Genomic DNA, 26484 nt, shown 5'->3' with positions numbered 1-26484 from the left:
TAGCCAGGGGATTCCTACTGACTTTAATGGCAACTGCCTGGCTAAAACCTTATGCAGAACATTTATAGTTTATTACAAAAAACCCTTGTCACCCAGCAAGGGTGTTGTGAAGGGATGAAATATGGGATTCGCATATTCCATGGTACCAAACATGAAAGGTGTTGTGGTTGGGGATGGCCTTCCAATCTGTTCAAAGGCAGGTAATCCCTGTGAGCACACAGGCTAGGCCATCTTTCTGTCTCCTTATATTCATCACTCCCTGCTCACTCACGCTTTGTATGCAGCGTGAGCACCCCCTGTATGCAGAAGAGCGTGAGGGGGAATGCGGTTTGGCACCAGCAGAAAAGTGATGGTCTGCTCCAGTGGGAGTCTCAATTCCCCACCTCCACTGTTTTTCAGTTTTTATTTTTCTCAGCTGCCTGCAGGGGAAGTGGAGAGAACCCTGACATCCCCAGTGTGTGCTCTGTCAAAACATCGTGTTGGACTGCTTTTTGTGGTCTCTCCAACATACTTAAAGAATTCCTCTGAGGCTTATGACTGATTTGGGAAAAGTAAATATAACCACCCTGTGAAAGATTATTGAAAGGATGACATAGGTGTTTCCTATTATAAATGCTGCATCAAATATGACTGCAGTGTGTGTGTCTAGAACAAACCCCAAAGCATAAATACTTTAGAGGGGGTTGGTGTAGCTCATGTTTTAGCTTATATATGAAATCATACACCCATGAAAAACAAGACACACACAGTGACTTCAATGGGAGCAGAGTTGGGTCAATGCCAAATGCTTTTGAAAATCCCCCACATAGAGCATTGTTGTGTAAATTACTTGCACATTTTCCTTTCATTTTAATTTGTTTTGGCCTGTGTTAAATGTCACTGAGTAATCCCTCCACCTCATAATTCAATTCCAAGTATCCTTTACCAGGGCTGAACTTGAGGACTCGACTCTTTGGATAGTAATCGACTCCGGACTGGGCTGAGCCATCACGGGTGCTGCAGCGGACCTTTGAGGTCCTGTTCTGGTCCCCTCTTCTGAGCACCTTGATGTTTAGAATAGCAAGACCCTCAGGGCCTGGAGGCTCCCGTACTTGGTATGCAGTCTCTTCAAACTCAATGGTGGGGGCTAGAGAAATGGTATGAAGAACAGAAACACGTATTTGTAGCAACTCTAGTAGCCTCAAAATGATTTGCACCACAGTAAGCTTTCCAGCAGCCAAGGCTGAACTGACATAGCTCCTTTTAAAACCCATCAACATTATTCCGCACATCAGAGTGAAGTCTGAGAGGCACTCCTGACATACAGGGGCAGAGCCTACAGCCTAGACATGGCTCTCTGATACCCTGCTGGGCCCAGGAGCCATACAGTAAGCTTGGCAGTCATTCCTTCAGATTGCCCTTCCAGCAGACAGGTAGGCTGCCTTACCTGACCTTTCCAAATACACTAACTCTACATTTTGTCTAGCACTAGTGGTCCTTTATCTATGTGCCACAGCGTACCACTAACATGAGATTCAGAATCAATTTTAAATGTGAGTTAATACAATATAATGGCAAGTTTCAGAGTAACAGCCGTGTTAGTCTGTATTTGCAAAAAGAAAAGGAGTACTTGTGGCACCTTAGAGACTAACCAATTTATTTGAGCATAAGCTTATAGTTCACGAAAGCTTATGCTCAAATAAATTGGTTAGTCGCTAAGGTGCCACAAGTACTCCTTTTCTTTTTACAATATAATGGAGCACTGATCAACAAGTCAACCATTTAATTCGAGGCAGTTTACATATAATGGCTAACATTCAGACCTGGTGTAAATTCCACTGACTGCCCTGGAATTGTACCTGCTCCATCTAGTTCCTAATGTAGCCCATTCTCTCTTACCATCTTCATCATTGGAGACAGTAATGGTGGCCATGTCATTCTTTCCGATTCTAGCTCCGCTCCAGTGGTTTCCAAGGGGACTGCCAAGATAGATCCGGAATTGCTCCTCTGGTTCAAATGCAGAGTCATCATTGATATAGACAGTGCAGTTCTTCACCTACAGCCAAATACATCATCAGTTAAAGACTAGCAACTAACACGAATAATTCCTCTGAATTTAATGGAAGATTAGTGTTTCTTCACTACCTACCATTTAACACCACAGTGTTAAATGCTAGGTATGATGAAAGAAGGCTTAGAAACTCTGCGTGGGCATCAAAGTGCAGCTATATGATGAAAAGCGGCTGTGGAAAAATGGCACTTCTTACTCACTACAGCTGGTCCTCGTGTGTATTCCAAGACTATCTACTCAAAAAGCACTAGCTGTAATGCTAAATATTATTGATACCCAACACTTGTTTTTTATGTGTTAACTAATACTTAGTTAGTGTTAAATGCAGATTCTCCATGGACTCATCTTTTAATTCCAGAACAGTAACAATAGCTAATCCAAAGCAGCTGGAATATTACTTCTGAGAAAGGGGGTCTGGTAAAGCCACTGAACAACAGAGTGCCCAGGAGAACATCCAGCTTTTCAAAACCTATTCTGATGATTGTTCTTGGTTCTCCCCCAACCCAGTTAGGTTTAACTCACCTTCTCCCCTTTCAAAAAAGTGATGCGAGACTCCTCCGCATTTCTCCTCTCCTCGAAGTCCTCCATGACTGCTGCTGTCTGGCTGCGGGTGTAGCACCTGACAGAGGACTCATAGCTCAGGTCTCCGGTGCGGATGATGGGAATGTGCAGGGCACCCTCCTTCTCCTTCACAACGTACAAGTCCTTGCCAAACTGCATGATGGGTACTGCAGGGGGCACACAACAACATCCACACCTGTACCGTGATAAAAGCTAAATAGCGGCCAAAGCAGGCATGCAATCTATTGAAGAAGTACCAGGTGGGGCTGGCAGTCCTGTAGCGAGATGTCAGATTAGACAGTCAACTGTGCTCACGAAGAGTATTCTTGACTTTAACCAAGCAGCTGATCATTGCTCCCACTGGGAACTGGAGATTCTGTTGCTCTTGCTAAAGAAGCAAATCTCTCATCCTACCAACCCTCCGTCACCCACACAAAAAGTTACTGAACATTTTGCTTTCCCTAATATTTTGTTGCCTGAGGTAACCACCTGTTCTGCACATACTGGAGAACTAGCCATGCTCTAAGGCAGTGGTTCCCAAACTTGTTCCGCCACTTGTCCGCCCCGCTTCCAGCAGCTCCCATTGGCCTGGAGCAGTGAACCGCGGCCACTGGGAGCCGCGATCAGCCAAACCTGCAGACCAAACAAACTGGCCCGGCCTGCCAGGGGCTTTCCCTGCACAACCGGCGGAACAAGTTTGGGAACAATTGCCCTAAGGTATATGTGTCTGAGCAGCACGCGTACTGTATGCTGGGGATACATACGAAGAATGGGTAATACTTAGATAGGTTACTGTTCTTAGGGCACTATTGCAATCATAACATCTTCTGTGGCTAGGGATAGAAAAAGCCTGACGCCAAGAGGGCAAGTCTCAGCAGACGGTTCAGGAGCAGAGATAATGACAGATTATTACAGAGCAGTTTTTCTGTGGTTATGTGACTGATGCATTTCTTTAGCAAGCAGGTACCTCCCAGGGAGAAAATCACAAAGGTCAGGATCACGTTTAAAACACAGGAGGGAGGAAAAATACTGTGAGTTGAAATTAATACATGTAAGCTTCAACCCAGCTGCTAAAAAAAGGGCCAGATTCTCATGCCCATACCCACGCTGAATAGTGCCTGACTTCTCATGAAGCATGAGTGATTTCAATGGGACCATACAACGGAAAAGACACTACTCACAGTGAGCAAGGGTCACAAAGTCTGGCCCCACATGGGAGGAGAAAATAGGAATTTTATTTTGCACTTCCACCGACCTTAATTCCTTGAGGACAAAAAAACTAGGGAGAGAAACTATGAAGGACAGGTGCCATGGAATGTGTTGTGTGATGTCATCAAACGCATCCCAGGTGTTTTCCAATTTCTCTTAGTACACGAGGGAAATATGTAAAGGACGGAGCTAGAATGGATTCGATATAGATTCACTGTATAGCTTACCATCTTGGAAAGTGTCATTAATGGCCACTATAGCTTGGAAAGGTTTGGTCAATTCAGCCCCATGGGGTGAGCTTAGGTATACAACAAACGTCTCCAGCCCTTCAATCACTGGGTACTGGGCATCGTCCAGGATTGTCAAGGTGCAGTACTAGAGGAAAAGTAAAAGAACCAGATTATAAAACCTGTTATCCTCCTTTGGCGAGAAAGAGAAAATACCCTGGGATTCATCCTCAGGTGACTTGAGTAACGTCACTAAATGTGGGCTCTTCTAGGTGCACAAACAGCAACAGTTCATGCAAATACTATGGTCTTCACATATAACGCACACTGTATCAAAGAGTAAGGCTCTACCTTTATCCTGGAGAGATTCTTTCAGCTGAACCTTCTTCAACCAGAACGTTAACTTGATTTGACTAGATATATATTAATCCAAAATGGCGGATGCATCTATCTACTGTAGGTGCTTATAGGGCTCCCATTACTGTAGTCTCAGAGCACCTCACTATCTTTAATGTGTGTAGCCTCACAATACTTCCATGAGGTAGGGCAGTACTGGTATCCCCATTGTACAGATGGGGAACGAAGACACCGAGAGGCCAAGCGACTTGGCCCCCCGTTGCACAGGAAGTCTGTGGGAGAGCAGGACATTGAACAGAGATCTCCCACGTCCTAGGCTAGCACCCCAACCACCAGACCATTCTTCCATCTCATCAGATTCAGCTACTGGGGCTTCGATACAAACCTAGCAGGTAACTCAGCAATATGATCGGAGAGTAATTGTGCTGTAATCCTCCCCTCTCCTCACCCCAGCTCCACCTTACTGTTGAAGTTGTCACCCTCATGTCTAGAATTTTAAGACGCACAGGAGATTTTCAAAGGCACAAGGGAATGTCAGGCACCTAATTCCCTCTGGAAGTCAATGGGAGTATGGTCCTTAATTGCCATTTGTGCCTTTTAAGATAGCCCCTTGTAAGCTTTTTGTGGCAGGACCATTATCTGTCTATGTCTCCCGTGAAGTGCCCGGCATATTTTTGGTCACTATAAAACAGACAGACAGAAGTTCAGCTTCTTTAAGCATTACAAATTGTGACCGCCCACAAATGGAGGAAGATTCCATAGACTCTGTGGCATAATGGGACAAAATGAACAACTTGACTTGGCCAGTAGGCCCCGAGTATCACTGCGCTTTATAAAATGAATATTACGTTTTTATATTGGGGCCCCACTGCGGTAGGTGCTAAGCACGCATAATGAAAAGATGGCTCCTGCCCTAAAGAGCTTACAATCAAAGGATATGGCAAGAGAGAATAGGTGGATACAATGGACAGATGGGGAACACCAGGTAGCACTGAAACAATTATGATTAGTGTGATATGCATCAGTAAAAGCCTGCAGTCTGGAAATGGGGATTTTACATGGGAAATCAGGCTGGTTTTGGCTGATGCTTGGAAGGTTTGTGGCAACTCCTTCTGCCATTTATGCTTTTCTTTATTTGATTAAAATGGTTCTTGATGCAGCTGTATTGGCATGAACCTGGGATCAACTGTATCTATAAAAAAATAGATATGTCTCTTTTATTCTGATGTCCCCAAACCCCTGTAAGTAAACAACTGCAGTAAATTTAACTTTCAAAAACAGTGAGTATAGTGATTATGTACGAGAAAGAGACACAGACTGAAATCCGCTCCATCTAAGCGCTGGGTGTGTAGTCCAATACCTCCTCAGTTCTGCCTGGCCTGAACTCTACTTTCTTGGAGCTGGGGATATAGTCAATTCCTGGACTGGCTGAGGGTGGATCTGAAGTCCGAGTCGCACACCATACCGAGGTGGGGGTTGAGAGGTCGGTACCATGCCGGATCACTGGAATGTCAATGATGCCTGGAGGCAAAGTTACACATATTAAAGCCATGATTAGAAATTAGCTGGACATGAGAAAAAAAACACATCTGAAATGTCAATAGGTGCCATCACGTTGGCTTTTTCTTTTCCTTCATGGTGACTCTGTCCATGGCACTTCAGAAAGGACAATGCCTTGCAGACAGTAATAACCAAAGCTCAGCTCCAACGTGTGGGGCAGGATGAGGAAGTGCCATAGCTGCCACCCTTTTCCTCCACAGCGCACATCTGGTTGGAGGGTTCAGTTCTTTACAACACCCACTGGTAATGCAGTGTTTCCACTGCAAGTATCTCACAGTGACAACAAGCCCAGACCCAACGGAATTACTGCTCTCCCTTACCTGCATCCTCATTGACAGTAAAAGTTGCGTTTCCCAGGAACACAGTGGAGGCGTCGTTGGGGCCACTGATCATCACCTTGGCTGAAGCCACGCTTCCTATGCGCGCATTGCTAGAGGCATCCGCCAGGGCAATTTCAAACTCCTCCTCCTCCTCGTACTCGCTGTCATCGATCAGTTTGATGTCACAGGTTGACATGGTGACACCGGGCCCCAAAATAACACGGTTCTCATTCGACATTCCCCTCGACTTAAAGTCGGACCCCAACTCCAGTGCGTAAAGGCTGCTGCCTTTAGCAGATTTGGAGACGGTGTAGCAAAGAGCAGATACAATGCTGCTGGCATCCCCTACAATGTAACATCCACGGGGACAGAAGTGTTATGGTCAGAAAATTATATGATGCTTCATTAGCTGTGGAGGAACATAGGCCCGCATTAGACCTGAATGAACTCTGGGTTTAAACTGAGTTTGGATCTCAACATAAGTGATAGGCCTTAAGCATGTGAATTAAAAAAAAAAAAACAAACAGAAGGAGGAATTGTTTGTGTTAAACTTGAAGTTTCCCTGGACATGCCAGTGTTATCTCATTTAAGGTGTGGGTTGAGGTAACAGAAATCAAGAAAACATGGGGAATTGGGCACCAGGTCCGGTAAATAATTGGTGTGTTTAATTTATTATAAAGAAATGCACAGTTTAGTAGTTAGAAAGAAATACAGCAACATGAGATAAAGAGGAAACCTTGAAAAGAAAGGGGCTCAACCAGGAATCTTGTCTTAACTAAGCCAGGGGCAGGGTTCTGCTCTAAAACTCCCTCAGTTAGCTTTAGTTAAAGTCCAATACCCAGCCATGACATCACTTGTTTGTTATAGTATATAAAAAGCAAGGTATCTAGGGAGTTCTTTGTCAGTGCCTTTTCTTACCCCTCTGGAAAATAGCATGATGGCAATAGGTACCTCCCAGGCCTCGTCCTGTTGAGAGTATTTGGGCCAGTAATTCTAACTGTATTGCTGTTGGGTATAGAATATAGATTATATATATGCTTGTTTGTACACTGTGTGCAATCACCACCAAGAGGCCTTTGAACTGATAAATGAATGCTTGTGTAGAAACTGAGTTTCCTCAACTTACTAGGAAAATAATTTCTGACACACTGGATGAATTCAGACATCGTCCATTGTAATTTCTACAGTAAGGGGAAAATATTTATGCAAGGGGAGAGTGGAGGACACTCCTGCTGTTCTTAACCATCTACAGAAATTGACCTAGCATGAATTCAAAAGAACATTTTGATATTTTTAGCCAGCTGAATCTCTGGACACTCAACTCCAGCCCCAGTACTGTTGCCTTCTGTGGCTGCTCGCCTGAAATCAGAGATTGAAGAGGGTATGTCTCCTACTATACGCAGCAGCACTGCAGGTGTGTTCCATGGGACGCATAGCACCCGACACATAGGGAAGAAGCCAAGAGATCCCCTGGTTTGCTTCTGTCTTCAGTAGGAGCTGGACTGAGCCCTAAGGCAGCAGGCCTAAACTCAATTATTGAATCTATAAAGGAAAACCAGGCCAACCTCATTGCCCTCTTTCCTTTATTTTCAGATATCCTTTTCCCTGTAGATAATGCTATATTTTTAAAAAGAAAGGAAGGAACCCTGTTTTTTCCTCTCTTTTGGGGCTTTGATATCTGCCCACCAGAAGGGAAGATCGACTCGCTTAAAAGCTGGGAAAGCTTGCTAGCTTCAAAGAGCAATGGAGCCAGATGAGATAAAACTGAGTCCAGACAAGCACAACAGGTCCATTCCTGCCACCCTTCCTCATGTAAACAGTCCTAGTCGTACTTCTACTCCTGTGACAAGAGGCTGCAGGATTGGGACCAACATCTCAATCAATAAAAATGCCAACTGAACACTTTTATGTTTTAAAATTCTATCATCAAAAGCAACATCAGAGATGGGACTAAAGACTCTGAATGTAGCAGAAAGTTCTACAGTTATCTCCTGTGACACAGAAGGCACTGATTTTGCACTAGAGAGATAAATCCAGTTATTGCTCACAACTTATGTGTCTGCTCTAGTGCTGACCAATGGTGAAAGCAGGAATTTGGGGATCAGGGCTTCTAAGTTGCCTTCTTGGCTCTGCCACTGATTTATTGTAGGACCTTGTCATTTAATCGCTGTATGTTTCAGTTTACCCGTCTGTAAAATGGGCCTAACACCACACAATGGAATTTCAAATCTTAGTTAGTTAGTGTTGGTAAAGCAACTTTAGCTCCTGTGCTGAGTAGCGCTATTTTAGTGCAGTATCATCGTTGCTATATCTAATACCACAAACCTTTCCTTTCAATGGGTGCAGACAGGAAGCCAGCACTCTCGTTGACATGGTAAGTCTTCCTGTCAAACTGCAGAGTGGGTTCATCCTCTGTGTCGTTGATGATGACTTTGGCCTGGGTGATCTCCCCCAGCAGGGCATAGGCTGGCATGCTGAGCTCCACAGTGAAGCTCTCCGTGTTCTCAAAGACATCATCATCATTGATAGCAATGATGCAGGCCTTGGTGTCCTCCCACTCATCAAACTGCACCTGCAAGGAAGTGAACAACTAGGGGTGTACATATGGGCTTGCAGCTGCAAATGCAGAAACCCTCCCTGCTCCCCTCTGGAAAGCACGAATGCCCTGAATCTTTGCTAATAATCACAGAACTTTAATTGTCCTGGTATGTTTCAGAGCTGTGCTTTACTTTTGTTCTCCTGGGACCCGATCCAAAGCCCACTAGTCAAAGGAAAGACTCCCAATGACTCAGTGGGGTTTGGATCAGAGCTCTTGGGAGCTCCTGAGCTCAGTTCTTCACTGAACTGTCCCTTGTTCAGTCACCTACAGTGAATGCGAATGTACAAAGGGAATGCAAATCTCTACCATGCTCTCTTGCTTGTGTTTTGCACAGAGGGAAACAATTACACAAGGCAAAAGGCACTGAAGAATCAGGCCCCTTGATTCTGACCTCACACTAGGTTTGTGCTTGAGTAATTCCATTTACTTTAATGGAGTTACTCCTGATTGACACCAGCATGAATGAGATCAGAACCTAGGCAAGCCTGTATTAGACACGGTCTTGCAGAATATTCCCGTACAGGGACTCTGTCAACATAAAACTCATACTTTAAAAGAATGTCCTCTCACCTACAGGCGCAAAAACACCTTAGATTCTTACAACTGAAGTCATCTAAAAGTCTACTTCATGTTTTACCACTTATTTTACTAAGGTGGTTTTTTTTTTAATTCCATGAAGCTTAGATGATGAAAACTGACTGATCACTTTCAGTTTTTGGCTCTGATGTGCTAACTGAAAGTTGAAGTTGTTTAGGATGACAACATGGCAGAGAATTACTTGAATTTCAAAAAACTGGTTTCCCAGATTTTTTTTTCTTAAAGTCATAAATATATTTCTATTAAATTAGTAAGTAATAGCTAACGCCAACTTAGGCCTGAAAATCAGGAGCAAGTCCACTGCTGGCAAACTGATGTCAGAGGGGACTCAAACTGACATTTTAAAAACAAATTTAAATGAAGGAATTTGACATTCAACATTAGAGTCAAAGATCTAAAGATGAGAAGGGACCATTAGAGCATCTAATCTGACCTCCTGCATACCAGTCCTGGTCTCACCAGTGCGACATACAGAGGCAAAATCAGCTCCCCTAACTCCTCTCACTATTCCCCAGTTAATATATCCAAGGATTGCTTTAGCCCTTTTTGCCACAGCATTGCACCGGGAGCTCATGTCCGAGTTGTATGTTCACTATGACCCTGTGATGGGGTAGACATACCCCACACTGGACAACAAGGGGTTAAGGAGCTGTTCCGGGCTCAGCCAGCCCAACCCCGCCACACCTGCAAAGGCACGTAGGGGCTGGAGCAGAACAGCTCATTTGTGGGCCGTGCACGGAGAACAGACCTTCAACCCTCAGCTCCTGAGGATAAATAAGAGAAGGCAGGAGCTTCCCTGACAACAACTGCTTGAATGTCCCTGCCTAAGGGAAGGGAGGGCCTGATCCCGATGCAGCCTGAAATAGAGGTGTTCCTCCCTCTCTCCCATTAACTTAGTTTGTGTGTGTTAATTCCCCTTGTTTTTGTTTATGGACTACCCCAGAAGTGACCTGGATGGAGAGCCATGTCACAAGAAGAGGCAAGGCACCCGAGAGGCAGAGCAGCCACTGGCTGCAGACCCCAATCAGGAATGAGTTGCCACACCATGCCCGACCATGAGGAGGCGCCAGCAGTGAGCCAACCCCTTCACAGACCCCAAAGTCTTTTTCAGCCGTTGCTTTCCAGGATACAGTCCCCCTTTCTATAGGTGTGACCTACATCTAGGAAGAAAAAATACACAACCTTACATATGGCTGCATTAAAATGCATTTTGTTGCAGTGCAGCCTGTCCTCATCATTATTTACCACTCCGCCCACGTGGGCAGTGTCCTTCTAATGTTACACAGTGCAATGCATGTGCTTATTCTATGGTGAGATGTTGAACTCTGCCACTTCCTTCTTCTCCTCCCCCACATGTCTCAGACATGTGAAGCAGGGCTATAACAGCTAAGGTAAAAGGATGAAACAGCAGAGTCCAGACATCCTTAGGGGAACACAGATCAGGTACAAGCAAATAAAAAACACGCTGTCTGATTCACTGTATCAGGTTTCCATAGGGCTATTTCTGAGGGTATACAGTCCTTCCAGCTAGAATTTCCCAACCCACCTGGCCTGCATACTCTACGTAGTCCTGCTGTCCTGGCTTTGAACTGATGCTGGAGGTGGCAGTTCCCTGCTCCGTGCGGCACAGGACAATGGCATATTGATTGAGGTTACCGATTCTCTTCACCGTTATGCTGACAGAGCCAGCCTTCTCACTGACATTGTAGCTGAGAACGTACACAACACAAACACGGGAGATATGTTAGGCACGTCACTTAATGCACAAATGGGTGCTCAGGTAAGTACTAAGGTGATGAGCGCGATATAAGAACCAGAATGGAACAGACCAGGAGCCTTGTATGTTTTTAGTGATACTAAGCAAGCCCAAATCCAGTCTAATTCATGCCTCCAGGGAGGTGAGATCTGGAGATACAGTAAGGGTCTGACAAACATAAGGAGGCAAACTTTAATCTTAGATATATGGGTGCTACTCCCACCGATCACAAAGGTAACACATTGGATCTGCAGTCATCCCAAACTCAGGCAGATAAACGCTATACTCCACACTGTCATGCATAGGCAGTGTGTCCTAGTGATTAGGCTACTGGACTGGGACTCGGGAGATCTCTTTCTGGCTCTGCCACTGGCCTGTGAGTTACCTTGGGCAAGTCACTTCATCTCTGTGCTGCAGTTTCCCCATCTGTAAACTGGGGCTAATGACACTGCCCTCCTTTGTAAGGCACTTTGAGATCTACTGATGAAAAGCGCTGAGTAAGAGCTGGGTATTATTATGCTCTCTCCATACACACTCATAGTTATTTCTCAGCTGAAACTACTGGGTTCTATTTGGCTTCATTGTAGGATTGAATCATCACTTGGGACTGACCTTTACTCATGTGTAGCACCACAGGGCTTCGGACCTGACTGGGACTGCTGGGTGCTACTGAGATATACTCATAAATGATGATGATCTATCCCTATGGGATTATTCTCATATGCTAGGCCCACGCCACTTCCCAGCACTGCGGCATGAAAACCGAGGGCCAAAATCCGAAGTGAGTCTACGAGTCTATCTTCTACCTCCTTGTAGCCACCTCAGCGTCTTAGTTACACCAACTACTTACTGATGTGTAACTTAACTTCCACCCCACCCACCTCACCTCTGAATAAGGCCCTGTATGTCAGATGAGTGCTGTAACCCATAGGATAGCTTACCTGGTGTATTTAAAACTGATGAGAGACCACTGGATATGGAAGACATTGTCACTGACAACGTTGGGCTTGCTGTCTTTCACTAGAAACTGAAAGCTATCCATGGTTTCCTGAATCTTCTCTTCCAGCAACACGTACCGAATCAGTCCCAGGTTCACATCCTCTGTCGGGAAGAGACTCTCAGTGCGTCAATCCAGGCATTCATACATCTCTATGGGCCTGATTCTGATCACAAGTTTGACACTGGTGCAACTCTAATGGCTTTAACAGTTATTTGTCATTCACACCAGTCCAAGAGCCATCCGAAATTATGCTGCATCTCTCTTGCTCTCTCAAAAAACTGATCCAATCTTTTCTTCCACAACTTAGAAAAAAAGGATTTTTTTTGGTAGGATTTTTTTTTAACTAAATTTGACTGGGACTATTTTAATACAAATTTGCTTAAGAAGAATTTAATTAAATCCCCTGGTCTGTATTTTGGTGTGTCCCTTTAACGCCGCTATATAGCTGCAGTAGCGTCTGAGCTTTGCCATAGCATTAAACTGACTCCTTGAACTCTGCCCATAAAATAATATTGGGTCTCTTCCTTTGTATTAGCCTGGATTTACTTTACGCAAGATAGGACAGACTTGGCTGGGGAGTTCTGATGAGAAGCGATAGACAGAAACCTTGACTGTGTTTGCCCAGCGCCTAGCAAAATGGGGCCTTACTCTTGACTGGCATCTCTGTGTTTTACTGTAATAGAAACGTGAAGGGCTAGATGGAGGTGTGACAGGTTGCCCTCCTTTAAGGTGCCACCTGATGTACTGGGATACTACTGAGCCTGCCTGGACCGCCAGCCTGGGCGCCCCTTTACCTGATCTTGCTGAGCCAGGCTCTTAAGCCTCCTCTAGCACACACACAGGCAGGGCCACACCCAGCTGCAGGAAGACACAGACACTGAGATCAGCTCTGGGAAGACCCCAGCACTAAGGTGTCCACCTCCCTTGGAGTGCAGACCAAAGGTAAATTGTCTTATGCTGTATAGTAAGATCTACACAGTGCAAGCTCATAAAAATTCGCCCTCTCCCTCAATGTGAAGAGAGATATGACAACTTCTTCCCCCCCGCATTAGAAATTGCACTAACTGGGTTTAATAATAAGCAAAACAAACTTGTTAACTATAAAAGGCATATTTTAAGTGATTGTAAGAGATAGCAAACAGAACAAAGCAGATTAATGAGCAAGTAAAACAAAAACATGCATGCTAAGCTTAAGATCTTAAAGAAACTGTAATTTCTCACCCTAAATGTTATTTTAGGCAAGTTGCAGAGTTTCTGTAGCTTAGAGTTCCAGTTATTTCTTCTCACAGACTCGATCCCTGCCTCAGTCTGGACTCACCCCTGCCTTTCCCCTCAGGTTAGTTCCTTTGTCCCTTCAGGAACTTTCAGTCGTCCTTCTTCTTGGGTAGGCAATGGAGGAGAGTCCAGATTAACCCCCTCCCCAGCCTTAAAAGGGATTTACCTAAGGCAGGAAACCTTTGTTTGATCTCCATTCCCCTACAGAGGAAAAGAACCAGCAGTGTCCAAGGTGATATTTTGTATCAGGTGATCTTAGCACCTGACCTTGCAGTGTCAATGCAACTATGAAACCAGGCTTATTTGCAATGTCCACAGGAAGGAACTCCAGGCAGATGGGAGATCCAGTCTTTCACCCTGACCACACCACATGATCCATCGTCTACAGCCAAGCTCTGCGATACAACCGCATTTGCTCCAACCCCTCAGACAGAGACAAACACCTACAAGATCTCTGTCAAGCTTTCTTACAACTACAGAAGTAAAGAACTACAGAAGTAAAGAAACAGATTGCCTGCATAAGTAAAGAAACAGATTGATAGAGCCAGAAGAGTTCCCAGAAGTTACCTACTACAGGACAGGCCTAACAAAGAAAATAACAGAACGCCACTAGCCGTCACCTTCAGCCCCCAACTAAAACCCCTCCAACGCATTATTAAGGATCTACAACCTATCCTAAAGGATGACCCAACACTCTCACAAATCTTGGGAGACAGGCCAGTCCTTGCCTACAGACAGCCCCGCAACCTGAAGCAAATACTCACCAACAACCACATACCACACAACAGAACCACTAACCCAGGAACCTATCCTTGCAACAAAGCCCGTTGCCAATTGTACCCACATATATATTCAGGGGACACCATCACAGGGCCTAATAACATCAGCCACACTATCAGAGGCTTGTTCACCTGCACATCCACCAATGTGATATATGCCATCATGTGCCAGCAATGCCCCTCTGCCATGTACATTGGTCAAACTGGACAGTCTCTACGTAAAAGAATAAATGGACACAAATCAGATGTCAAGAATTATAACATTCATAAACCAGTCGGAGAACACTTCAATCTCTCTGGTCACGCAATCACAGACATGAAGGTCGCTATCTTAAAACAAAAAAACTTCAAATCCAGACTCCAGCGAGAAACTGCTGAATTGGAATTCATTTGCAAATTGGATACTATTCATTTAGGCTTAAATAGAGACTGGGAGTGGCTAAGTCATTATGCAAGGTAGCCTGTTTCCTCTTGTTTTTTCCTACCCCCCCCCCCATGTTCTGGTTTAACTTGGATTTAAACTTGAAGAGTGGTCAGTTTGGATGAGCTATTACCAGCAGGAGAGTGAGTTTGTGTGTGTATGGGGGTGGGGGGGATGTGAGAAAACCTGAATTTGTGCAGGAAATAGCCCAGCTTGATTGTCATGCACATTGTGTAAAGAGTTGTCACTTTGGATGGGCTATCACCAGCAGGAGAGTGAATTTGTGTAGGGGGGTGGAGGGTGAGAAAACCTGGATTTGTGCTGGAAATGGCCCACCTGATGATCACTTTAGATAAGCTATTACCAGCAGGACAGTGGGATGGGAGGAGGTATTGTTTCATATTCTCTATGTATATATAAAATCTGCTGCAGTTTCCACAATATGCATCTGATGAAGTGAGCTGTAGCTCACGAAAGCTTATGCTCAAATAAATTGGTTAGTCTCTAAGGTGCCACAAGTACTCCTTTTCTTTTTGCGAATACAGACTAACACGGCTGTTACTCTGAAACTCTTCAAAGACTCATTGTCTTTTTCTAATGGCCCATTAGGTCTGATTGTTTACTGTCTGGTGGGCATTTCCCCAAGTACATACACACAGTTGTAATGGTTACATAATCAATATTCCTAACTCCAGATACAGAAATGATACATGCAAACAAATTGGATAATCGCATTCAGTAAATCATAACCTTTCCAATGGTATCTTACATGAGCCATCTTGCATAAAGTATATCTCAGTTATGCCATATTCATATCAAACATATTTCTATGAAGAATATGGGGTGTCATGTCACAGGAGGGTTTATGCTCATCCTGACTAAGGGGAAGTGTAAAGTCATGTCTCTAAATGGAGCACCCAGAGAAGGCACTTTGAGATTCAAATTACTTCCCTGCTTCCACCTTGCAAGTCACCACAGCCCTGAAAAGGCTAGTTTTCCCCCGGCAAAATAAGACAGAGGGTAAAATTTTCAAAAGCACCCAAGTCAATTAGGAGTCTACGTCCCCTTTTCAAACCTTATTTTCCAGGAGGTTTAGGCTCCCAATTGCCTAAACCCATTTTGTAAATGAGAAATTTTACCCAGTAGCACTATAAAGCCCTAATTAGCAATAATAACAATTATGTGTGTCTACACGACTGTCTTGCAGAAGGTGATCAGAAGAGTCAGGAGCACATTATCCAGCTAGGGTAACATTTTTCATAAGACAAGACAGGAAAGACCAGAAACGAGACCTTCAGAAGGCATTTTTAGCTCTTCAGCAAGTACCGCAAACTGCATCCCAAACATTTTCTCTCTCTTAATCTATAAAAAACTGCTGGGGGATATTATTTGCACAGTGCAGCTCTTTAAAACAGCAAGCCTCTGCCATCAGTACTGAAAAAGCTTGGAAATCTTTTTTAAAAAATCCAGCCATAAAACAAAATACTTCGAGATGGATAAAATACTTTTTCAAATACGTTAGAAAGCATGGGTGAGCACAACCCAAATCCTTACATTCAAACACACCCAGACTTTGGCGATGTTCAGATCCAGGTGCAAAATCTATGACTGGCCCTAATCAAACCATCAGCTCCACACAGCCCTGAATGCTGAGATGACTGGGATCTGGATTCAAGATCATCTCCACGGGAAACATTTGATTTATTTAACTGAGAGAAAAATCAAAGTTTGGGTTGTTTGGTTTTTTTAATAACCCCCCTGTAACCTTCTGACACGGGAGAGAAGGACCTTCCTTATTCTACTCTCCTGGCACTGGTGTAAATCAATAACTCCATTGAATCAGGGATGGTACACATCAGAATCGGTCTGTCTGTGTTTCTTTCACGCATGAGCTATTTTGCCATAGTGAAGAGGAATGGAAGGAAGTAAAGAGGAGGTCAGTAAACTGCAGTCCTGCTACCCTACCTTGTGTAAATGTAGTCACAGCTGTCCCTGGTTTCAGCTTGCTCTCCACGTGACCATGTTTGGGTCCAGTTGTTATCTCATAGATCAGCTGTTTGTCCTCTGTGTCAGGGTCCATACTCAACAGTTCCTTCTTGGTGATCAGATTTGTTGCCTGGATTAAAGCCACACCAAAGAGGTTACACAATTCCTGAGATGCGGTCTGAAAGAATTGATCTGTTGAACGTTACTCAGACAGGGAAAACCTCTGGGACTTAACAACACCAAGGACATGCAAAGAGTAGCCTAGGATAGACAGGGACGGAGGAGTCCTGTTAGTGCCTTAAGCAAAGGATTCAGATTCGGATTACGGTCTGATATGAGTTTGTGGTTTGAACAAAGGGAAATTTGTGCAAAATGGCCAAGTACGGTCTGGTCTGGTCTTGAATCAATGACAAACCTCTAAGTTTTACATGAAAACAAACCTCTCAACACAGCTGGTTGAAACTCGGCTCAGGCCATGCTTGAAGCTTTGAGAATGGCCTGAGTTTTGGGTTCCATTCAGAACATTTTGCACAGCTTTAGTGAACAAGTGCTACCCCTCTTTCATTGCCCTGTCACGTGTGTGTCTCAGTCCAGCTCTACTTTTTCTACGTTTCCTTAAGAGAAAACAACATGAATGGAAAATTGTGGCAATAAAACTCTGATGCCTGCACAATGCTTTTTAATAAGTCAGGCATGTGGAGTTGAAATAGCCTTCTCTTAATAATGTGTGAACCTATTTTGCTGTGAATAATTTGGAGTATTTCTTTACAACTTACACTGACTCCTCAAAATACTATCAGGCGTGTCTGTCCCTGATATCCTATTTGGAATTCAGCAAAAACAAACAAAAGTTAATGGGGGGAAGAAATCCCTGCATTGAGAAACATATTGGAATCATTCCTTTTGAGGCCCATCGGGGAAGACAGTTTCAGCCATTGCTGGCACACCACCACACAAAAAAGGAATACTTCCAGTCATCATGCAGTCTGCGAGTAAAAGAAATCTCCCTGGAACTTCTACTAAGTTCAACCGATTTTGCTCTGTCAATGTCATGCCTGCAGACAATCAGCCTCCTGGTGCTGTCTGTACTCCAGTGGGAAACATCCATATAGCTATCCTTCCATGTTACAGAGTGCTGGCTGTCTGGGGAGATTTCTGAGGAGATGGGTTTAGCCCCTCCGTGGCAGTATCTCTATGAGGTACCTTTACCTCATCCCCTCCCACCACCGTACATTGATTCCAATGTGCCCTCTGTTGTCATAACGCATTTCCCTAGACCAAGGCGGGTACTTGGGTTTTTGTTACTCCCATCACTGAAAGAGAAGTGATGAGACATTCTGGATTTTCTTCTGCCTGTCGCTCCCCTCCCTCTTTCCCTTCTTTCAGGAACATAATCAGGCTGGTTTTAACAAAGCTAAACACAAGCTGTTACCTTGCCATCCATGTACTCCAGCCACTGCAGGCCCAAGTTGGTGACAATTCTGGGAGTCCCATCATCCACAGGGAGAATGTCCACTTTGAACCGCTGGGGCACCGCTGTCACAATCTAAGCAAGAGTCCCAACACAGAAGTGGCCATTTACGCCTCATACACATCATTGCTTAACATTGAACGGCCAGAGGCATTATTTATTGATCTATCACTACGGGCATTCCGGATGTTTCACGGAAGGGGGCGTGGTCCATGCCTTGAAGAGCTTACATGATTAATCAAACCAAACACAGGGGCGGGGCGGGGGAAGGTTTTCAAAATCTCTTTCTCCCACTGAAGTCAATGATAAAACTCCCATTGTTTTCAAGGGAAACAGAGGTAGACCCATGCTGAGGCTACTGAAAATCTCACCCCAAAGAGCTCCTGTCTGTTACTCCTATCTGACTGTCTTATCTATTTAGATTGTAAATTCTTCGGGGCAGGGTCTGTGTCTTACTATGCACTGCCAAGCACAATGAGGTCCTGTTCTCATTTGGGGCCTATCATTATTACTGTAATATAAATAATTACAGATGTTGAAACCAATTAATAAAAAAACCCTTGTGAAATGTTTCCTGAAACGCTCACAAACATACATTGAAAATACATTTGGAATGTATGTTTCAGAGACTTACGGCTTCAGGGATGATTTGGGTCTTTTTATCCCAAATATCTGCTAGGCAGAAGAAGTGGGAAAAGAATAACCAACAAAAGAGGGTGCTCATTAAATTAATACTCCCTGGTTTCAGCCTCTGGGATTTAATGCCTTTCTCTCGCAGTGGCAAAGCTAAATTGTGCTGCATTGCGATTTCACAGCGCTGTCTGTTCAGGGATGTTTTGTTTCCATTCTTTAAAAATACACTTTCCATTTTTCACTCGAACAACTCTTCTCTCACTCCGAGTCTGCAATAACCCCTCCACTTGCTGTTCACTCTCAGCACTGAAATATCATGGGCCAGATCCTCAGCTGGTGTAACTTACAATAGCTCTATTGATTTCAATAATTCAGAGAGATTTCTGGTCTTCTGAGAGCTTCTACCTGCTCCGAAAGGCTGAAGAGCCAAGAAAGCCTCATCGCCCTGAGACAGGTGAGCCAGCACATAATTAACCGAAGAATACCCGGTGCCGATACTGCAATGGCAGACAATATTTGCTGCTATTCAACGTGATGCTGGCTGTCTATAGCATTGCCGCACTTTGCAGTCAGTAGCGCTGTTTCTTTACATTAGTGAAGATGCAAAGAATTTTTCCTCTCTTGTCTCAGCCATTTGAATGGACTAGATCAGGGGTGGCCAACCTGAGCCTGAAAAGGAGCCAGAATTTACCAATGTACGCTGCCAAAGAGCCGCAGTAATATGTCAGCAGCCCCAACATGAGTGCCCCCCACCACTGCCAGAGCCTCCCGTCCACCAGCAGCCCCGCCAATCAGCGCCTCCCCTGCTCCCCACACCTCCTGATCAGCTGTTTCGTGGCGTGCAGGAGGCTCGTGGGGGGGGGGGGAGGAGTGGGAGGAGCAAGGGCACGGAAGGCTCAGGGGAGGGGTGGAGTGGGGTCAAGGCCTGTGGCAGAGCCAGGGGTTGAGCCGTGAGCACCCCCCGGCACATTGGAAAGTTGGCATCTGTAGCCCCAGCCCTGGAATCGGTGCCTGTACAAGGAGCCGCATATTAACTTCCGAAGAGCCGCATGCGGCTCCGGAGCCACAGGCTGGCCACCCCTGGACTAGATGATTTAAGATTACACTGAAATGTACCGCTGGGCAAAGCACAAGGCTACTACTCCACATGATGCTGCAAGAGATCTAGAACTGCGTCGGGATAAATGGTCGATCCTCAGCCAGCTCAAATCGATGTAGCTCTGTGGATTTCAGCGCTTTTTTTTTTTTTTTTAAACTGTTGGGGTCAGATCCTCAGCGACTGTAAATTCACATCGCTCCACTGAACGCAACAATCTGCATAATGTCAGCGCATGGGCGCGTGCATACACACACTTGGGCACAAAAGACACTTTAAAATCATGAAGCACACACCAGCTAGCACACCCAAACATATGGTCAAAGCACTCCACGAGCACACACGGACATGGTGGAACACCAGCGTCAAACCACACTAAGGTCATGGAGCTCTGCCAGTTTACACTCGCTGAGGATCTGGCTCCGAAGGTATAAAATGCAACAGCCAAGAGCCACTGGACATGTTCAGGGAGGTTTACATCACTCCTAGGAAATCTCTTTCTCCCCACCCCTCCATCCTCCCTTACCTCCTTCCCTCCATCCTCCGCAATGAAAAAGGGATTGGTCCCATCAGACACCGTGAAGGTGAAGCGATCCTTCAGGGAGTTGCTGCCGTCGTGGCTGTAGCAGACCCGGTTCTGGTAGATGTCGTCCATAGTGAAGGTGGCCGTCTGGCGATAGTGTTGCCCGTTGCTGGTGCGTTCAATCAGACCGTGTCGAGGAGGCTGCACGATGGTGAATGTGACCGATTCCGCCTGTCCAAAGGAAAGGGGTTGGTGGGGAAGGTTGCAAAGCTGGTAAAATTTCCTTGTGGGAGTGGTGGGTTACTTGGGTCAACAGAGCTGGAGAGGGATATGACTGGGTTTTAACTTTTCACCCATCTTCTTTCCAGGGACAAGAGTTCAAAGAAGTAGAGAAGAGCCACTGTGCACTGAGCCAGCTCAGCACGCTGGCCCCACTGAGCCAACCACCCTTTCCCAATGTCACTGTCTCCAGGAGGACATCAACAGTGGTCACATGAGAGTCAGTCAGGCTAGATCGGACCATAGGTTCACCTAGTCTGACATGCTGTTCCCATACTTCATGCAGTCGTAGCATACAGGCACGCTCATTCTTTTCACAGGAAAGTGCAAGCTGCTTATTCTGTCAGTGAAAGACTGTTGTCATGTCCACAGGACATGGTCCCACGGCTCAGGTTAAGGAATGACACACTCAGAAGCCGGGTGCTTGGTCCAGCATAAGTTCCCATTGTGCCCAGATGAGGCAGCTGGGGACTTCTCTGTTTTAAGTGAAGTCATCAGAGCCAGCTCTACGCCCCCCTCGTAGAAATGCTTCAGCATTACAAGTCGAGGCCATGTCAGTTACAGCAGCCCTGTGGCTGCTTTAACTTGTGCCCTAGGCTTGCTTAGCTCCTAGTGAGACCCAGGAGAAGGGAATGAAGAAAGGTGACTTGCATCTATCCCCTTCATCCGTGCCAAGCTAATCTGAGCTGAAAAGGGATAGAGCCCACAAGGTTTATAGAGGAGATGGGGGTGGGGTTTAGGTCCTAGACCAATGATGGTTTTTCTTTGCTACACATAGAAGGGAGACACAAGAAATGAAGTATGACATTTCTCGAGCCAAGACTTTGCTTTATTCAGACATCATTTCTCACACAGACCTACCCTCCTCACAGCTGTTTGTTTGAAGCTGTCTAGCCCCTGTGGTCACACAGAGTATGTGCTGGGAGGAAAGACATTAGTTTGAATCCCTCTGATTACAAACGCTGCTGTGCAACAGCACAGGAGAGAGAGGATATGGAAGCGATGCGCGCCTTACCTCTGTGTCGGCATCTGTGGCCTTCAGCTCAAACTCCGTGATGGTTTTTCTCACCCCTTCCTGCACCCGCATCCCAGGGCTCTGCACCACTGGCAAGGAGTCATCTACTGGGTTTATGGCGATGTCAAATGTCTGACTGACCTGGGAAAGAAAGAAAAACAGACCTTTTCTGACAAATACATTCTACTCAGGATATGTCTGAATCGAAGCAACAACGTTATGAAGAGCCAATGGGGACAGCTCATAGGTAATGCTCCAGATTGTGTGTGTGTGTGATGGTTTCTTCAGCTGGCCTGAACTCTCTGTCACCCTGCTACCCCTCTGCCACTTCCCAGCTCCACCTCACACACTAAATGCGTTCCCTCAGTGACACATCTGACCTCCGCCCGTATGACTAGCAAGAGTACACGCCAATGCTAAATTAGAAGCTCAGGAGTCAAAGCTTGTTTCATTTAATTTTTTTGGTGTAACTATGTCTCCCATATGACATCAGGGGAATTTACTCCCAGCACATCCATCAGTCCGGAATCAACCGTCTGCATCAACTCAGAGAGCCACGTGCTCAGACCTACCTCATTCACTCCATCAGAGACGGAGAAGGTGAACGCATCAGCATGCTTCTCCGCCTCACTGGTGTGGATGTACTGGATGCTGCGCGAGGCCAGGTCTGCCTGGCTGAATGAGTTAATCCTTGTGCCTGGACCAAAATGATAGGAAAAATGTACAAGAAAAATGATGAAAAGTAAAAAGAGCAGGAAACCCAAAACAACCTCTAGGAAGGACAGAAACGTGTCGCATACATGGCTCCAGCGCACAAGTGGAAGGAACATAGGGTGGGTCTTTCACAAGCACGCACAGTTGGCCTAACTCTGCTCGCACTGAAGCTAATGGGAGTTTTACTGCTGACTTCAATGGAAGGAGAGTTAGGCCAATGGTGAGTGCTCCTGCAAATCCCAGCTGTGCTGTTCTCCCATCCTAAAGGATGAGATTATATGAAGTTGAGTCACATTCTCAGCAGACTGACCCGGGCATGGTCATGCAGAGTATCTGTGGGGAATCAGTCTATGAGGAACAGTAAATCCCACAGTTCTATTATCTCTCAGACAACAACCCAAAGAGGTTTTGTTGAACATGGGCAAAAGGTTCTCACAGCTTTATTTGGCATAAGAAAAGATCCAGGATAAAATTTTCAAAAGTGGAGGAGCTGCAGGAAAAGAGGAACAGCCTTGCACATGTGGTGGCTGTGTTATGGACTGTCCTTGAAATTGAAAAAAACTTTCACACCAAGTACATACACAAGAGAAGTGCCAAAAAGAGGGTCGGTATTGAGAAATGTGGTCACACTTAGTAGCGTACTCAGAAGAGGACTCCCCAGCCAGGAAGCCAGAATCTTTAGCCAGGTTCTCTGAATATTAACCTGATCCTGAAAAAGTAATAAGTAATGCATGACGTATATTAACATTTTATTGTAACTTTGCCTTAATAAAGAGTTTCAAAACCAAACCAAAACCCTAGGCTCCATTTTCAAAAGTGCTTAGGCACTTAGATATTTTAAAGTATTTAGGTGCCTACTGATGCAGATAGATGCCTATAGTGGGATTTTCAAACACATGCAGGGGCCTAACTCCCACTGATTTCAATGGTGCTTTTGAAAATTTTGCCCTTGATTGAAAACACCTGGACAAAATTGGCGATCTGTGTTTCATAACAAATGGCTATCAATTAGCGGTAGGCAAACTTCAAACCTTCAGAGGTTTGGTTTAAATAAGCAACACAAAAAGAGGATGTTTATCCAAAGCTTATTTGGCGCTCATTAGGTTAGAAGGCCTGTGAGAACGGACTCTCTTCTGAGAGCTCCAGTATTTTTTGCTTAGAGCTGGGGCCAGATACACCATGAGAACAACCTCCTTCAGAGTATTCCCTCACATCAACGTCTGATGCCTTCCAGGGTCTGAAAGAGCTGTGGTACTAGAACCAGCATGCTTAAACTAATGAGAAAAACGTTAATCCAGCTATTTCCGACTTCCAAAGTATGATGTTCAATGTTTGGTTTGCATTTTAGGCAAAAGATTTGGAGGAAAGAAGAACACTAACTGCTTATTCCTACTTTCGTTTCTTTCTAACACAAAGCTGTAAGGGCACAGACTGCTTTCTGAAAACACAGCAAGGATTGACAGTCCATTAATCTAATGAAAGGTCACACTGAAAAAAAAGATAAACATAATCTAAGCCAAAGGAACATATTGTTTGAGGATACAGGTTTAGAGTAATTCATTAGATAGGATTAGAGGACACATAATATCCTGGGATAACTGGCACTGGAAGGCAACAATAAGATTTAAAGATTGAATTTGCAGCGAATTGTTTTGTAAGTCTGACAGAGGGGACAAAAAAGCTACTGGCAGGTCTCCGGAAAAGGTTTGTTTTGAAAGTACTTAAATATTAGGTAATTCATGCAAAAGTGTATTAGCAAATTCCAGGGCTCAAAGCAGTCTCCCATAAAGCTTTTGCTGATTCAGTATATGGCACATTGTACCTTGGGTATCTGGATATGTCTTTCTTTCAAACTTTGTGATTAAATTCCCACATCTTAAGCATTGCTGAGAAAGGGGTTGGAGTTTTCGTACCAAAACACGTACAGGGCAAGATACTGAGGTAAAAACAAGTCTTTTGGCTGCTGGGCATATCCACTGACAAGGGATGCTGGTTGTGAATTTTTGAGAAGTTCTGGAATCAGTTCTTAAGCATAGGAAAATGAGTCCCCAAGTTATACGCGGTATGAATTTCAGTTTAGTGACAGAGGAGCTGCAAGTTTTGTGCACTAGGGTTGTCTGAAATAGTGGGTTACAAGAAAGGGAGATTCACAGAAGCCGGTAGCATGAGCTTGGATTGCTGAGTAAAACCCAGCAGGTGAGGTTACTATGAGTCCTAAACTCCCCAAGCTGTGGAATAAATAATCCTCTCTGTGGGTCCCAGATCATGCCTCATCTCCTTTGGCCTTGCTTTTAAGCTCCCTGGGTTAATGGTTGTTTGCGATCTCATCCAGGATCTAATTCCAGGCAGACATTTTTCAAGAAATGAACTTCTAAAAACCTTTAAATCCCTGAAAACCTGTGTTCCGTAGAGGACGTGACAGAGCAAGAGAGTGCTTTACAAACCTGGTGATGCAGCATGTTCCAGGTGACCCAACTGCGGCTGTTTGGTGATTCTGTACAGGAGCGTTGCAGGCTCGCTGTCCTGGTCGGTGGCGGAGAGCTGCAGCGTTGTGATCTTCTTCACTGAATTTTCATCCAAGACCAGCCCTTTGTTCGCTATGATGGATGGGGGGAGTCTGTCCTCTGAAAGCAGCAGGGGCAAAATGGTTTGAATTATGATACAATCAGCTTCCCTTCCTTGGCTTTACACACACACCCACACACACACACCCACCACGTAGCAAAAATTTTCAAAGACAAATAATTTTTACCTGAATATTTTGGGCATGATTTACATGATGCTTTACTCAAAAGTCACCAGAGCAGGTCAGTGGCGGTTACATCACAATGGGCCTGACTCAAAACACACTCAAGCAATGGAGAAGGCCCCCCACATGAATAATGAACTGCTCTTTTAATGAGCGATTCCTTCCCAGGCCCCAGTTTCAAAGGGTTTTTTAGTTGCCAATAAACGAAAACCAAATCATCAAGATTTTTTGCTTAGAGATTTATTTAAATTATGATAGGATGTCTTTCTAAAAGATATGCTTCCAGCACAACCAGAAGTTATGGGCTTGACGAAACAATTGATGAGTGGAATTTTATGGCCTGTTGGTCAGATGAGATTATAAGGTCTATGGGTGAGTTTCTGTGCTGTGCCGCTAAGAATCCAGCAGCTGGTGACTGTCCTTCCCAGTTCTTGCACCAGAGAAATTCTTCCCGACAGATCTAGGCCTTTTAGGGCTCCTTTACGCCACTCCCTTTATCTGGCCGGAGCAGGGGTGAGAATCTCACCGTATTAATCTATGATCTTTCATAGCTAAGAAAATATTGCTTACATAGCATCTTTTACCTAAGACACTAATATAGAATGACTGGTCGACCAGTTTGTTGCCTTCTGCATCGATCACATCAAAGTTGAATGCAAAACTCCCTCCAGGCTCCCCCTTCTCATGACTATATTCCACTTGTCCTGGAGAGAAGGGGAAAAAGAAGTGGTTTCATACAATATAAGCTGCAACACTGGCTGCTGTGACCTATTTTGGAATCTGCCTAGCCGGCAGAACATGGGGGTTGCTACAGTTTCCAGATTTGTGTATCAATTTTTTCTCTCCTTCTTTTTCTCCTTTTGAGAGAGAGTTTTTAAACACTTGGTTATTGAAAATAAATTCTCCCTTCACAAATCGGTCTTCTGCTACTTTTCTTTCTCTCCTCTCCCGGCTCCACATCATCATCCCTCATTGTAAAGATTTTGGCTATTTTAGAAATACAACTCGATGCTAGAATCGGTGATTAGCTAAAATATCTTTAGCTTAATGTTGCATGGGAGGGAATGGGGGGGTGGTATTACAACATTTGCAGACATGCCCAACCTGCTCACAGATCAACTAGAACCAGATGGTGGGTGAGATTTTCAAAAGTGCTGAAGTAATTTAGGAGCACAATTCCCACTGAGTCAATGACACTGGTGCTCCTAAGTCACGTGGGCTCTTTTGAAAATCTGTGTCTAACACATGGGTCAGGACACACTGTCCAGGAGCGACTGGACTAGTTGTCCTTATAAATTGCATCCATA

The 26484-nt window shown here is 44.8% G+C and overlaps 1 protein-coding gene across 5 annotated transcripts in view; it reads right to left on the bottom strand.

Annotated features, from left to right (window-relative positions):
• Positions 1-26484, bottom strand: part of FRAS1 (Fraser extracellular matrix complex subunit 1) — a 299449-nt gene that overhangs the window by 28212 nt on the left and 244753 nt on the right. For all 5 annotated transcript variants that reach the window (XM_073340462.2, XM_073340465.2, XM_073340463.2 and 2 more), the window contains 16 exons: positions 25762-25881; positions 24873-25052; positions 22287-22411; positions 21715-21855; positions 20424-20651; positions 18130-18243; positions 16677-16827; positions 12178-12337; positions 11027-11189; positions 8610-8856; positions 6285-6629; positions 5765-5925; positions 4048-4195; positions 2573-2778; positions 1879-2035; positions 926-1126 (listed from right to left, as the gene is read on the bottom strand). In XM_073340462.2, coding sequence (XP_073196563.2) covers positions 926-1126; positions 1879-2035; positions 2573-2778; positions 4048-4195; positions 5765-5925; positions 6285-6629; positions 8610-8856; positions 11027-11189; positions 12178-12337; positions 16677-16827; positions 18130-18243; positions 20424-20651; positions 21715-21855; positions 22287-22411; positions 24873-25052; positions 25762-25881 — 2847 coding nt within the window. The remainder of the gene's footprint in view (positions 1-925; positions 1127-1878; positions 2036-2572; positions 2779-4047; positions 4196-5764; positions 5926-6284; positions 6630-8609; positions 8857-11026; positions 11190-12177; positions 12338-16676; positions 16828-18129; positions 18244-20423; positions 20652-21714; positions 21856-22286; positions 22412-24872; positions 25053-25761; positions 25882-26484) is intronic.

The sequence above is a fragment of the Lepidochelys kempii genome, chromosome 4 (genome assembly GCF_965140285.1).
Source record: "Lepidochelys kempii isolate rLepKem1 chromosome 4, rLepKem1.hap1, whole genome shotgun sequence".
Lineage (NCBI taxonomy): Eukaryota > Metazoa > Chordata > Testudines > Cheloniidae > Lepidochelys > Lepidochelys kempii.
The sequence above is the reverse complement of the archived record's forward strand: the minus strand, read 5'-3'. Positions and strand labels throughout refer to the sequence as shown.